We start from the raw sequence: 16148 nt of genomic DNA, 5'->3' as shown, positions 1-16148 counted from the left end.
TCATACATTGTGATTTCTGAATTTTCCTTTTTAGATTATCCCCCTCACAGTGGACATGCACCTAATTGAAAATTTCAGACCCCTCCATGATATCTAAGTGGGAGAACTTGCAATATAGCAGGGTGTTCAAAAACTCATTTTCTTCACTGTACATTGGAATCTCTCACACAGAAAATGAACTGATCAGAATATGACTTTACAGAAACCACTAGGGCTGCACATTATAGGAAAAACGGCAGGGTGGCACATCAGGTTGGAGCGTTGGCCTCACAGTTCTGAGGACCAAGGTTCAAATCCCGGCCCTGCCTGTGTGGAATTTGCATGTGTTTTTTCCAGACACTTCTCAGCATTCCCAGGCCAGCTGAGAGACGTCGTCGCTCCAGTGTCTCCTGGGTCTTCCCTGGGGTCTCTTTCCAGTCCATCTCATAAGGGAGCCGTCCAGGAGGCATCCAAACCAGATGTCCCACACCTTATCTGCATCCTCTGCAACCCTAACCCTGCCTCAGGATTTCCACAGGCCACAAAGGGTAGGACTCCTTCTTCAGCTTGACGACATCTTTCACTGCTCGTTTCCACCAACGGGTTCAGGGATTGCTGCCACGACAGCCACCGACTGACCATATGGTCACAGCTCCGGCTGGATGCCTCACACAATTGAGGCGTGGAACATGGTCTACTCGTACTCAATGTCCCCTGCCTCCCTCGCAACGCAGGTGAATTCTGTCGGAAGTGGCAGCTGATACTCCTGGCAAGGGATTCTGCCAGATGTTCTTGGCAGACCCTCACAATACTTGGTCCAGCCAGGTCGGAACGGCATCTTCCCCCACCATCGGAGCCAACTTACCACAAGGTGGTGATCAGTTGACAGCTGTACCCCTCTCTTCACACGAGTGTCCAACACATGTGGCTGCAAGTTCGATGACACGATCACAAAGTAGCTCATCAAAGATTGACACAGGGTGACCTGGTGCCAAGTGCACGTATGGACACCCTTATGCTTGAACATTATGTTTGTTATGGACAATCTGTGGTGAGCGTAGAAGTCCAATAACAGAACAACAGTTGGGTTGTGATCAGGGGGGTGCTGTTCCTCCCAATCACACCCTTCCAGTTCTCACTGTCATTGCCCACGTGAGCATTGAAGTCCCCCTGCAGAGCGATGGGAATCCCCAGCAGGAGCACTCTCCAGCACCTACAACAGGGACTCCAAAAAGGAGCTTCTGTTTGCTGCATAGCCGCAAATAACAGTCAGGACCCCTTCCCCCACCCGAAGGTAGAGGCAGGCTACCCTCTCATCCCCCGGGTCGAACCCCAACATACAACCGCCAAACTGGGGGGAAATAAGTATAGCTACACCTCCCCGGTGGTTTTCACCATGGGCAACTCCAGAGAGGAAAAGTGTCCAACCCTTCTCAAGAGGACTGGTTCCAGACCCCAAGCCACACACCTGACGATGTCTTGTCAGAACTTCTCGATCTCACACACCACCTCAGACTCCTTCCTTGCCAGAGAATTGAGATTCCACGTCCCCAGACAGTTTCTGTAGCACAGGATCTGATCGCCAAGCCCCCGTCAATTATTTACAGTTCTACATCAAGACACACGATAATGCAAAAAAAAAACCTTCACTTTTGTATTCAAATATAGCGGGAATGATGGTGACGCAGAATAAATGATTTTTGCGGAGCCAATCAATGCATTCATTGATTATATCGGTGAATTATGACAAAGTCGAATCAACCAACCAATCGGCATAAAATCCTCCCGATACCCATCTCAACAATCAAAACGGTGTGGTCTCCAAGAAATGTTGCGGTCTCTATGATTGCTCAGAATCTTGTCTTATGACACTTGATTATTGGATGTGAACAATAGAAAAGGCACAACTCTGTAGTTTGGCAGGTGTAATTTTTGGAGGAGCTTTAATATTTTGAAGCTTTAGGAGAAAACTAATGCTCGGTAACTTACCAATAACTGAGAGACGGGTGATTCCTGAGAACTTGGGTGGGCAGAAATGGGAGATGCTTTAGGTTTGATTTTGCTGTGTCAGTACTGTATTGTTAGAACAAAAACAAGCACAATACAAGAACAATTACTTAACATGTTCAAAACAGAGTCCATTTTACAACTATTCTGAAGTAGGAATCCAGTTTCACATCGTCCTTTTATAAGAAGGGCAGACTACTAATAAATACAAAAATTACACTTATGTAATGTGTAATTACCAACTCTTGTGCTGTACTGTAGATAAGATAAAAATAAAAACACAGGCATTTTTTCATGCATGCCTCTTTTTTTCTTTTCTTTTTTTTTTTTAGCTTTACAATGTTGCATAATGTTTGTAGAGAAATGCTTTAGTTATGGTTTTGCAAGCCAATTCAAGTTCATGTTAGGGGATCCAAGGCAAACAACAATAATCAACATGATAAACCTTTAGAAAAAGTGCCGTGTCAGAAAGGTGTTCATCTCTCTTTAGTAAAGAGATTATTAAACCAATGTGTGCTCAAAGAGTAAATTTCAGTAAACAATTGGTTCCAGCACTCGCGTGACCGTTGTGAGGATAAGCGACTCAGACGATGGATGGATAGAGCACACAGAGAGGTACTTTAAGATAGAGCATTTCAAGACCTTCAGAAGACGTTAAATCAAACTACCTATGCTATTTCAAAACATAAGAATTTTCAAAATATTGTTGGTAACTACAGTTAATTGATTTACTGTAAGTACATGAAAGATTTAACGGCAAGACTTTATGATCTCTGCCCAAAATGTCGGAGAACTCCAGTCTTGGAAGAAATTCACAGACTGGCCATGTTATCTGTTCAGGAGAATTGTCAATGTATATATGTTACGATGTCATGTTAGAAATGGTAAACACTGTTGAGCTGAACAAAAAGAGAGCTGGCACTCACAAGAGATAATTCACAGTCACCTCGCATATTATATTGCATTGGCTTAAACTCGGTTATGTCAAAGCTATGGAACTGTCCGAACGCACCAGCGCCAAACCGAACAAAAGCCGCTGCCTGCTTCCAGCAATGATGAAACTAACTAATCCTATAAAACAAGAATCTCAATATGACAATAAAAGGATTGGGGTTTTACCTCAAGTGCCATTCGACCACAAATTGACTTTTATAATTGCCAATTTAGAAACTTCTTTTGAAGACTAATAGAATTTAACAGCCGCTGCCAGCATTAAAAAAGATCTATGATGATCTAATTATGTGAACAAGCTTACGAATCAAAAACAAGAGTGCACTTTAGCAAGGGTAGAGATGGTCACCACTCCCTACGGCTTCGTCTCACAGGTTGACTGGGTTTTGCTGCCACGGCACTTCGCAGTGTATTTGATGGCGTACATTTTATGAGGAGCTGGTGCCTGCTGTTGTTGGGGTGATCTACTACCAACAGCCACGTTGCCCTGTCAGCAATCTGGAATTCATTATTACATCTTTTATCTCCCCGCAGCCTGCAGTGTGGGACCAATTCCTACAGCCCAGCCCAGCACAGCCTACAGCTATTCTACTTAGCTGAGACGTAGAGTCTGAAGCACAGAGACATTGAGAGAATGAACCATCAGGCAACACTCACAAATATGGCTAAGGATGACATGCCAGAGACATGCACTATTGTATTGTGTAGTACTGCATGTATGGAACAATATAAGGAATAGCACAACAATGTATTAAGAGATGAATGAGTAAGTAAGATTAATTCATGGTGACTTCAAACAACTGAAGCAAAGTGGTGTGGATGATTTGGCAGTAACCAGCAGAGGCACTGTTAATTACACTCTAGCTCGTTTGCAGTTTAAAGAAGAATGACATGATTTGAGTTACGTGTAACAGTACAGAACATTCAGCAAGAGATTCTCCCATCCCATTAAAATATCTATAAAAATAATATTAACTGATGAATTGATATGAAATGTTACTGTATTCAATCAAGGGAATTTATTTGAATGCCCATTTGGAGTACACTGAAACTAATTTCTGGTTGGTGAATAATACCACAAGATCAAGTGTCTGACGTGTTCATTGAAGCTATTTACAGCAGTTAAAACCACAAAAAAATGAGAGGCAAAAAAAATAAAGTAACATCACCATTGACTGTGGAGGGACTAACCAATGGTTGTTGAGTTGATAACCATTCAGTGAGAGATAAAAGTAAATAATGTTGAATGTTTTACAAACTACCAAAAATAACTTGAATACAGGCTCATGAATTCTAGTCTCAGCAGGGGGTCAGTCCACTCGGCCAAAACTTGACTTAAGTTGTCTACCAATGGGTAGCGGACCTGGCTCATCCCTCTTAGGGCAGCTCAGTGTTGGAGGGTAGGAGGAGGAGGAGGAGGTCTCCAGCTAATCTCACCACGACACAGCCCCTTTGCTGATACAGTAGAGCAGAGGCCCATTTATACTTAAAGCTTTATGAAGGGATTTACTTAGCCTCTTCATGAAATGAACCAAGAACAAAGGGGATCATTGAGAAATGAGTACTACTACCACATGACAGTGAGGGATGCACCCGTGTGATAACAGTACTGGAGTTGAGTTCAAGTTCTCTGCTCTACTGAGACACATTTATGACATAGAGCTTTGCCTTGCCATTTTTCTTATCTTTATTTCACGAGTGACTCATATGCTAAAATATAGTTACATCAGTCAACATTAAATAAAATAGTTAAATGTTAAAACAGACAGCATGCCGCCGACCTCTTTGAGAACCGATGCAGCAATGAATAGATAAAATGAATGGTTTTATGAGATAGCCAAGAGGGGAAGATTTTTAACAGTTCAAATAACAATACAAGGCTTTTATTCTTGTAGGCAGATCAAAGTACAACATGTGTTCCATGCACATATGCTAAAAGCTAACAACACTCAAATAATTCTCATTACTCATAACAATAGAATTCATGATGACAAAAATAAAGCTATCAAAACTAGTAACAATTAACATTTTGCCAGATTGTTCTGCTTTTGCACAATAGGGCAGTTATAGCGCACTAATAGATGTCGCAAAGGTTTGATGTGAGACCATTGTAGTATTACGGTACAAACATACTTTTCTATGTATTGCAATGTGCAATCAAGTGGACCTCATTTCTTCCAGAGCACAACTATTTCTGTTACCAATAATGACAGAGGCGATTTTATAGGTGAATCACTCGGACAGTACACTTATTCTGCAGATCAACCACACAGTGCTGAGCGGTGTTTGCGAGTCACATCCAGTGAATGCCCTTCATTCCTATGCCTTGCAAAATAAAATAACATACCTTATCAGCAGGTCAAGCCTCTGAGGCCCACGAAGCTTATCTCCACTGGTAGATAGATTATGAGGGCAATCTCCAATAGTCTCTCGCACTCTCTCTTCCTTGCTCTTTCTCCCTCAAAATATTGTGTAAATACAACACATGTGCTTCTGCATTTTGCCGACATGTTGGTAGATTCATGTGTATGTCAGAAGGCCAGTTCCATGGCACAAAACAAATTAAAGGGAATCATTAACTGAGGGAAGTAGCGAGAAATGCTCCAAGCTGGTAGAACATTATCTACTGTAAAACAGACATCACGCTGTGTTCAATAAAAACTAATACATACTTCCTGTTTCCGGACTTGGAGCACAATGTGTACACTTGCCAACAGAATCCTATACAGTGTCCAAGCTGGTCATTGCTCACTTATGAATGAACGTATTTATAAATGAAGGGGCATTACTTATTTAAAAATACATGTACATGAAAAATACAGACCGTAGACATTCACTGGAAACTCTATTGGGTAAACCTTTGCAATCTAATGAGATCCAGTAAATGAATATTTCATTTACATTGTCATGATATATTCATTTAACAATTTGCTTATTATTGTTTTTGTTGGGCACAATGGTGGCTCAGCTGGTAAAGCGTTGGCCTCACAGTTCTGAGGTCCCGGGTTCAATCCTGGACCCGCCTGTGTGGAGTTTGCATGTTCTCCCCGTGCCTGCCTGGGTTTTCTCCGGGCACTCCGGTTTCCTCCCACATTCCAAAAACTTGCAACATTAATTGGACACTCTAAATTGCCCCTATGTGTGATTGTGAGTGCGGCTGTTTGTTTCAATGTGCGTTGCGATTGGCTGACAACCAGTTCAGGGTGTACACTGCCTCCTGCCCCTTGACAGCTGGGATAGGCTCCAGCACTCCCTAACCCTCGTGAGGATAAGCGGTGAAGAAAATGGATGGATGGATTTTTTGTTGTTTGGGGTGATACAGAAATGTGTCAAATAATACTTGGTAATACTTATTTTGCTCCATGTTACATTCATGGGTTATTATCTTTTAAAACTCAAAATTGTTCTTGTATTTGATCTCATTATAAAAGTGTTGCTCATATTGTCCCATGAGAGTTGATTGATGTACAGTACGATTACACAAATCCTGCATTTGTGCAATGTAAAGATTTGATACATGTACCTTTTATAAGTGCTTAACACACATGTTGATTAGAGTGAATTATAAAATGGTCTTACCGTGTGTAATCACCGCTGACCTCCTAAAAAAGAATAATAATCTTGTAAATAACAGCATTAAAACAAAAAAGAGCTCATTCACAGTCATCTAGAATAAATTCTGCAAATATTTCAGCTGTTTTTCTTTCCAATGCAGTGTACATGCAATAACAACAGTTTTGCCGCAAGTGAGAAAAATTCAAATATCGGTCGCGCCGCCCTCCACACTTAGCTGAACTGAATTAAAAATATATATAAAATGCGGGGTTTCCTTACCTGCAATGCGAAAGCAGCTAACTTGAAAACGTGTTCGCTCTCCACTTCGATGCTCTCCTATTAAATTGTTGAGGAGACGATGGTTAATATTGAACGAGACAGTTTCTACACGCGATCATAAAGCGCAGTAACCCAAAGACTTAACGTTGCCTCGGTCCTCTCGCTCCTGACTGAACCACTAATCACGGATAAAGCGTTGTCGATAAAAACTCTTAATGGGAAGGTATCAAAGGGGCTCCTTTTCCTACACTTTGTGGGGTGGTATCTGTTGATAAAGTTCTCACATTTGGGCGTGTGCTAAGTCAAGTCGAACGAGCAGCTCGAAGTCACAGCCTCCCCTGCACAGCAGCGCGAAGTGGTAGAGTCCGAGCAGGTTCAACAATCTCCGTCTCCCATGGCGACCAGTTCCACCCTCCCACCCCCCGCGGGGGGGGGGGGGGAATAGATTACAAAATTGGACAGTTTGGTGCATTCAAGTGGTCCTGGTATTTTTCGAGAATGCTCCTGCCCTTATTTAGGAAATTCCGTCCCTTACATTAAACATAGTGAAAGTAGCGCCCTATTCAAATGAACAGTTTTAGTAATCCATATTCTTTATGAGACGGGTAAACACATTGTTTTAAGAGTGTGTATTTACGTAGTTACATTTCAATGAAGAGCATATTGTTCTAAATGCAATTGGGAACACTTACATTAAACACCAAAGATCTTGCATTCAGGAAGAACAGCTCCACAGTCGTGTTTTCTTTTAAAAAGGAGACCTTCTCAATGTAAAACCTGTAGAGTTTATTTAGGGTTATGTCAAGTATTGTATTTCATGCAATTTTGACAGTTACATGACTGCCACCTGCTGGTTCTTATCCGTACTTAATGTAAGGGTGCTTCTAAACATGCCATAAAACGGTGAACACAGTCTTTTGGGGGGGGGGGGGGGTGTTTACCTCACAAGGAATTTCAGCTCCAGTGTCGCTGATGTCTTAGAGAAGTCATGATCAAGGACTTTTCGATCAAGCTGAAGCCAGTTATTTTGACCACTAAAAGTGATTAAGAGAACAAACATTCCCTCAGGCATTTTTAAAGTAATTATAAAAAAAACCTGGATTGTACTTGAAAAAACAGCTCATTTTATGTTTTTTTGTTGTTGTTGAACAATTTACTTACGTGTCATCTATGAAGAAAAGTCCAAAGTATTCTTTTTCCTTCAGGTTAAATTGGGATGCCACCAAATCCAACAGATCTCGTGATAATAGCTTGGGCTAGTAAAAAAGAAGAACTTCAAACTTTTAATCTTGGGCTGCTAATATACTGTTATTATAGATGTCACTCGGAATTCACAATTCAAGATGGTTTTTTTTTGTCATATGTCATTATGTTTTCGCGGAGACTGCCAGAGACAAGATGGGACAGAATGAACTGGACCAGACCGACAGACAGCTAGATAGTTTGATAAATTTAGCGCCCTCTATGTCAACATCACATATTGGAAATACAATTTTCTAGGGCATCTCTAGGGCACTTTAGAATCATCATCATCACTCCCCCTCCCCTTACTAAGCCCCTGTTTCAAATTATCACAGGAATGTAGGATCATATGCCAAAAGTTCTGTACCTGAACCAGCAGCTCCAGCTTCCGACCGTCGAGTAGGAGAACCTGGCACTGACGTCCTTCACTCATCTGAAGGGAGAAACTAAACATTATGCAAGGCAACTTTTGCAACATGATGCTTTTGTTGCAAATCAAGTCTCCACCTCCACTTGTGGCCCTGTACAAAATGCCATCCTTCCACTGTAGTTGTGGGCGACTTTTGTGAGGATGAACAGAAATTACTCCCAGTGTCATGTTTGCCTTTGTCCCGAATGAATAGGTAAATTGAGCCACTCAAAATTTTTCCACAATGGGAAAACTCACCAGCAAACAAGATATAATACAGCTATAAACCATATTTGAGTTGTATCACAATGGTAGCAAACCACAACCTATACATCTACTTGTATATCTTTTTTTTAAATGTGTGATTCATACAAAGACTGTGTTCCATCCATCTGCTTCTACCCAATCTATTGTCTTAAGTTTTTCACATATTCTTCGTCTGTGGGAGAACTCATCACATCGATGTCAATGAAACATCAACATTTCAAGTGCACTTCTTAAAGAAACAAAGCCAGAGGAAGATTAGTTAGTTATCTGTGTATTGTTCATTATGAATTGTTTTAAGATTAAGGCTATTGCAGTCAGCAGAACTGATGTGCAATGAAAGACAAGGTAAATTGCAGTTTTACTGAGAGAATATCCAGTTCTTAGCCCACTATAAATATCATATACGTTAGCAGTGTATACAGTATATAACATTTGTGTGTGCTGCATGGGGTAGGGCATGCTAAGTATATGTATATTACATGTATATTGCCCAGAGTAAAGAGTAAAAAAAAACAAACGAAAACCACACAGAAGAGAGTAACTCTTTTACACCTCCTAGTGGATGTTTGGAAAAAATATATGACAGGCAGCAGTGTGATCCAGGGTCACTTTTCCACACAGCACCGACAGAATCTTTCCGATTAGAGACACTGTTTGCTTTTAGTACAAGCAAACTGTTCTTGTTAAGAAATGTAATCAAAGCTCATGTCAAGTTTTCCAGTCATCTTTAATTAATGTTTGTGACAGCAAATGTACCATACAGCGTTTGTGTATATGTAAAAAAAAAAATGTAAGAAAAATATTGCCATAAAAATCAAAGTATTTGTTGTATCTTTGTTTTATCTTTTGCGTATAATCTGCCCAACACTTTCAAAACATCTCTTCCTTCCACACTCTATTTTTAACATAGAAACCCGATGGTAACTTCTGTAATACAGGGCTGTTGTGGGACTGACTCACTTTTCAGCCCTGGAATTTATAGCTCCGACTACATTTAATTGAATACACTACACGTACAAGATATTTAATGTTCAAACTGATGAACTTTCTTGGTTTTAGCATGAAATCATTGACTTAGAATTTCAATTTATAAATAATGTATAAATAGAAATTTAATTTTAACATTCCCAAATCACTGGAACTGTAATGGTCTCAGTTTTGTTTCATGTTTCCTGTGTTCCTTGCTTTCCATGTCTCGTGCGCTCATTTTCTTGGCTGTGTCCACTGATCTAAAAAAAAAAAAAAGAAAAAAAAAAAAAAGACTGGATAGCTCACAGGCCACCAAAGCTAAAAATCGCCGAAAACAGATATCCACCATCTTGATACTCCCAAAGGAACCATTAATTGCCAGTTTTGTGGCTGTGAGAAAACATTCCACATGTAAGTTAGAAATATTTACTTTGACACTGTTAAAGTCTGTTTGTAAAGGGTTTTTTATTTTCTGATGATATTAATTCACTTGAACAAAGTTTTGTTTACGGTTGTTGTTGTTCACTGTTCATTCTCTGCTTCACACCTTTACAGGGGGACGGTTTTTCACGACAAAATGATGTAAACATTTTCCCAAACTTCATCAGTGGATAAGCAAGAGAAAACATTTTCTGTGAAATTTTTGATGAATCTCATAATACAGAACTCTGCAAATTGAATTTGATTTTAAAATGCAAGGAAACAAGTTTAAATTTTCTGTCTGAAAGAGGACTTCGCAGAGATAACAAATGAACAATGTGTTTAGCATGTATTTTCCCATTGCGAGTCTTTATTTCCAAAAATATATCTAACTGGTTGACTTAAAATGTAATGTTTTTATGACTAAAATGCTTAGTTTTTTGCTATGATGTTAGTGCTTCACAGCGTATTTTGAGAAAAGTTAACATGTCACGGAAATCGGGCCCTAGGTAATATGCAAGGTTTCTTGGTAGTCACGATGTCATATATCTTTCCTTTGCACTTAAGCCTTTTTTGGCTTACCAAAATGTCAAGATCAAGATGATTCAGCCAAGGATGCATATAGTCCATGGAGTAGCTGCTTTCAGCTAGCTTCAAGTACCTTTCCAAATGTTCATCAGTTAGGGTGGAACTCCTAAACTCCTCACATTCTGTCTGACAGTGGTAGGTTTTTCTCCTATTACTCGGTCCAGCTGAGGACCGGTCCTGAGCGTTGTTTGTGCATATGCACCAAACAGCAGTTCAGAGTACACACCCTTTTTGGAGTCCTTAGAGGGAGGGCTAGAGAGTGCTTCCTCTGTGGACTCCATCATTCTGCTGGGGGACTTCAATGCTCACATGGGCAATGACAGTGAGACCTGGAAGAGCGTGATTGGGAAGAACGGTCCCCCCGATCAGAACCCAAGTGGTGTTCTGTTACTGGACTTCTGTGCTCATCAAGGATTGTCCATAACAAACACAATGTTCAGGCATAAGGGTGTTCACATGTCCACCTGGGACCAGGACACCCTAGGTCGCAGTTCGATGATTGACTTTGAAGTAGTGTCATCCAACTTGCAAACACGTCTTGGACACCCGCGTGAAGACAGGGGCAGAGCTGTCAACTGATCACCACCTGGTGGTGAGTTGGCTCCGATGGTGGGGGAAGATGCCGGTCTGACGTGGCAGGCCGATACATATTGTGAGGGTCTGGTGATAACGGGTGTCAGATTCCCCTTTTAGAAGGAATTTCAACTCCCACCTCCGAAAGAACTTTGCTCACGTTCCACAGATGCTGAGGGACATGCTCACAGTCTAACCAGGAACTAAAACAACATTTGACCAACTATGAGAAAATACCCAAAGAATAACTCCATAATGAGATCACAACACAATATTCTAACAGGAATAGAACTCCTAAAATCACTGGCAAAGAATAAAGCGCAGGCTACTTATATTTTTACCAAAAGTCTTTCATTGCACGGTGTACACCATGCGAACAGGACTATGGTGGTCCAGGAATAATGTTTCAATGGCAAACTTCAAAGTTCTCAGTTGCCACATAGTGAGATCAAACAGCATGAGATAAAACGGCAGGTCATGGTGCTTTGTGATGACTGTCTTATTTCCAATGAACCAAGTCGGTCCCTTCACAAAAGTAAACATACATATATCTGGACTCAATAAAACTGGTATTTCCATGCAAAAGAATCAATCAAACAAATAAGCGTTTGCAACTGTGTTAATTATTATGAAGCCATTAGTCAAGCAACTGCAATACCTGGTAGCCATGTCCAATCCTAAACCAGGTTACAAGAAAGTGTTGGCATGGCAACAGTGCACGGTTGTACCAGCTCCTCAAGGTGTCCTGTGCCACACTCCAAATGAACTGACTGCTGGATGCCACCAGGTCCTCCATTCCTTGAATCATGCGCACAGGTATAACCTTTTGTCCCAGATTGATTTTTCCTTCAAATGCAGACACCTCACAAGACCAGGAGAAACTATTACCAACGGATCACTTGAGTTTGCTCCACTCAGAAAGCTGTAATGTGATGAAAGCTGCTACTCTGAGAAACAAACAAACATTGTGTACTGTTAGCCAAGCTGACGTCATGTCACTGGGAGTCACGGGCTATCAGGCATGCTTTTGGTTTGAGAAGTGATGGTCTGAAACACCACGCTCACATGAACAGTGAGTTTTATAAGTCTTTGAACTACAACAATAGATGTTATGAATTTGTTTTAATCCTCCACCTAAGTGAATAATCAACACATGAGTACAACAATTAAGATGTTATTGTAGTGCACACATATTTAACATGTTGCACAAAAATATGCGGCATGGTGAAGAACTGGTTAGAGTATCTACTTCACAGTTTTGAGGACCGGCATTCAAGTCCTGGCCCTGCTCATATGGAGTTTGCATATTCTCCTTGTGTCTCCGTGGGTTTTCTCCGGGCACTCCGGTTTCCTCCCACATCCCAAAAACATGCATTCATTGCACACTCTAAATTGCTCATAGGTGTGATTGTGAGTGCAACTGGTTGTTTGTTCCTATGTGCCCTGTTACTGGCTGGTAACCAGTTCAGGATCTACCTCACCTCCTGACTGAAGATAGCCAGGATAGGGTCCGGCACTCCCGTGACCGCAGTGACAATAATCGGAAGGGAAGATGAATGAATGAACGCTAACCCCAATTGTTTTTTCTTGTCTGGAGGTTCAGTTTTGTCTTCAGTAAGTGAAGTCATTTTTTGTTTGGCCAGTAAAGAATCTTTGCCTTCAAAACAGTCATGAATTGATTCTCACAAAAAAAAAAAAAAAAAAGCCAAAAACAATAGTCAGTGATACTATGAAGAATGTGTATGACTGGAAGAATCTACCTTTGGCATACGCCTTCATGGATGTAAAATGGAGCATAAAAGTTTTCAGTTTGTTAACAATGATTATACCTGGTATCAATGGCCCACATTTGTGACAGAATTTTGTAGTTTGTTATTGAAAATATCAATTCGGCAAAGAAATACCAGGTTTTCAAATAAAATCTTGGGGTGTCTGCATTTACAGGACAGGGGAGCACTTGAAATAAATAGAAGGTTCAACACAAAGTGTACCGCGCTGGTCATATTGGAGAACAGGATTTTACAACAAATCTGTTTAAATGAGCTAGGAAAAAGTCATGTACTACATCATAACAAAGATGTTTGCACAATAAATTACATTAGATTATTGATTTCATTCTTATTTTGTGTTTTTTTCAGTGTGACTTAATGTCACAAAAGCGTAAGTTGGCTCTGAGTTTGTTTAGGATGTGGGAGCAACTTCCTGGGGAGTCCAGACATCCCCACCCATTACATTCTGTAGGAGCATTAAAAATAATTGGCTCAGTTTGTTTCAGAGAGGGTGGTACAACTGACATGGCACATTTGAAAGTGGAACGGTGCTTTTAAACATTTGGATAGCCTTTGATGTTGAACTCTTGAGTTGTGAAAGTGCTCAAGGCATTACCAGATGTTTTCATCAGTACTGCTGTGGTTAATAAACAAATGTGCACACATTGCACATCTGACTGAAATGGATAAGGCCAAGAACACAGGCAGCAATGCCAAAGAAACAACTAAATGAGTTCTGTGAGCTACAACATGATTGGTGGTGTTTGTTTTGTGTGACCAAATTTCCCAGAAATGTACAGAAGAGATACTGGTTCTTCAAAGGTCCCGTATTTTACCAAACTAACATTTTCTAGTATTTGGGATATAATGTTGTTTTTATGGTGCCTCAACTTTTCAAATTATCCACGCATTCCAGATTTCTAGATGTTTTTCTGCCAAAAAGCCAAAAATGAGGTCAGGTTAGGTCTGCCTTCCCCTTGTGCTCCCAAGCAAGCACTGTCCACATGATAAACATGCAAGTGGACACAAAAATCGGTCAAATAGAGGTAGCTGTCAGAGGAGCCTTTTCCGGAGACTTGTATGAGAAAACGAAACTTTGTTTTTTTTTTTTAATGGAATTGACACTTTTATATAAATCCAAGTTACAAAGTCATTCTATGGAGGTTTAAAGAGCCAAAATATCCATCCATCTCGTTTCTGTACTGGTCCGGGCCGTACTGGAGCCTATTCCATCAAGATGCTGATCTGATCGCTAGCCAATTGCAGGGCACATAGAAACGTCCAAATTCACACTTAAATTCACACTCACATCCATACTTATGCGCAATTTAGAATCTTCAATTAATGTAGCACTTATGTTTGAGGATATGGCAGGAAACTGAAGTTCTTCACCCAAGCACAAGGAGAACATAAAAACGCCACACCGGTAGGGCCGGGATTTAAACCCCGCTCCTGAGAAGTGTGGGGCAGATGTGCTCATCCGTCGGTCACCATGATGCCTTGCCAAAATACAGAACCTTTAAACCAGAACACTGAGACTTTAACAGCCATTATTCTGTATACAGTAGTTCATGTACACACCCCATTAAATTTGAGAACTGCTTTATTTGTAGTCAATTCTCAGTTTCGTACACGTACATTTTGTTGTTACATTATGCAAAGAATAGAATTGGAACTGATCGGTCACACTATTTAAAGTAGTAAACTTCCCAGCCCAATTAAAAGTCAACAGATAATTACTTCATTGTAAAGCATGCTGTCACACAATTGACCCCTCCGTACAGGGCACTTAACCACGCCTCCTGAAGTGACATCACGCCACGTGCGCTGACGTAAGACAAACAATTCGTAAAAATGGCAAATACAATACATTCTTAACTGAGACAGACGCCATGCTTCTGATTTCATTCAAATCAACGCTATATTATAGATTCTAAATACAATACATTCTGAACTGAGAGAGACGCCATGCTTCTGATTTCATTCAATCATTCACACGTAGCGGTGTTATGCTAGCAAAGAACGTCTCATTCATTTATACGAGACGTGTATTGAAAATCAAATGTAGGGCATACCTTCATGCAAACATATCTGTTCCGGTTGATATTAGATGGATTTAGTTGATGATGCGGTCTTCCACAAAGTTTGATCCATCGGAGGCATTTTTCGTACTGGGTCTTCGGTTTTGGAAAGGGGACGAATCGAACTCCACCAACTAGCCTTTCAGGATACGTGTCGTCACTATTACAAAGTCAGTGACTGCACCTCTTAACCATATTTTTTGTTCAATAACCCAAATACGCGATAAAACGCTAACAAAACCTGCCACAAAAATGAACAGACACAATTTGATATTTTCTCATTTCATATAATTTCCTTAATATCAAGTAACATTTCCTTTGAACTGCATGAGTTGGGTCAAACGTTTTGGGTAACCCCCCAGAAGCTTTCAACAGTACTCTAGCCCTAGCCCATTCCTCCTGACAGAATTGGTGTAACTGAGTTGGGTTTGTCGACTTAAGTTGTCACTGTGAATTGTGACACATTCTTACCGGCTTCTTCACAAGGGCTTTAGCTTTTGTGCTGCGGTTAATTTGCACATTTTGGACCAAGCATCTCTGGGACACCAAGCCTCCATCCTCCCAAAGCAGTCTGATGGTTGGACATTCCCATGGCATTTATAATTGCATTGTTTGAACAATTGAACGTGCCACATTCAGGCATCTGGAAATTGCACCCAAGGATGAGGGGGACTTGTGGGGATTATTTTTTTTTATTTCCTGGATTATTTCTTTTGATTTTCCCATGATTTTAAACAAGGAAGCAGAATGTTTGAGGTGGTGCCTTAAATACATCTCCAGGTTTGCTGTCAATTGACCCCTCTGTAGAAATTGCGTCATCCGCGTCGCTGACCAATCAGAGGCCAGAGATCTGCATAAACCACGCCCCTTTTTTGGACCCGCAGTTTTCACAGACAACGTTGTATGGTCCAGTATAGCTTTTGGTAGCGTTTTATCGCGTATTTGGGTTTTTTAACAATAGATATCGTGAAGAGGTGTAGTCACGGACTCCTGAAAGGCTAGTTGGTGGAGTTCAATTCGTACCCTTTCCAAAACCGAACACTCAGTACGAAAAATGTC

General features: G+C 40.7%; 1 protein-coding gene across 7 annotated transcripts in view; it reads right to left on the bottom strand.

Moving 5' to 3' along the window:
- Nucleotides 1-16148, bottom strand: part of frmd4ba (FERM domain containing 4Ba) — a 57033-nt gene that overhangs the window by 20131 nt on the left and 20754 nt on the right. For all 7 annotated transcript variants that reach the window (XM_061833877.1, XM_061833874.1, XM_061833873.1 and 4 more), the window contains 7 exons: nt 8381-8446; nt 7933-8027; nt 7713-7805; nt 7464-7548; nt 6772-6828; nt 6517-6539; nt 1969-2052 (listed from right to left, as the gene is read on the bottom strand). In XM_061833877.1, the coding sequence (XP_061689861.1) occupies nt 1969-2052; nt 6517-6539; nt 6772-6828; nt 7464-7548; nt 7713-7805; nt 7933-8027; nt 8381-8446 (503 nt within the window). The remainder of the gene's footprint in view (nt 1-1968; nt 2053-6516; nt 6540-6771; nt 6829-7463; nt 7549-7712; nt 7806-7932; nt 8028-8380; nt 8447-16148) is intronic.

The sequence above is a fragment of the Syngnathoides biaculeatus genome, chromosome 10 (assembly GCF_019802595.1).
Source record: "Syngnathoides biaculeatus isolate LvHL_M chromosome 10, ASM1980259v1, whole genome shotgun sequence".
Classification (NCBI taxonomy): Eukaryota; Metazoa; Chordata; class Actinopteri; order Syngnathiformes; family Syngnathidae; genus Syngnathoides; species Syngnathoides biaculeatus.
Note: the sequence above shows the minus strand (reverse complement) of the source record. Positions and strands in the feature narration are given on the sequence as shown.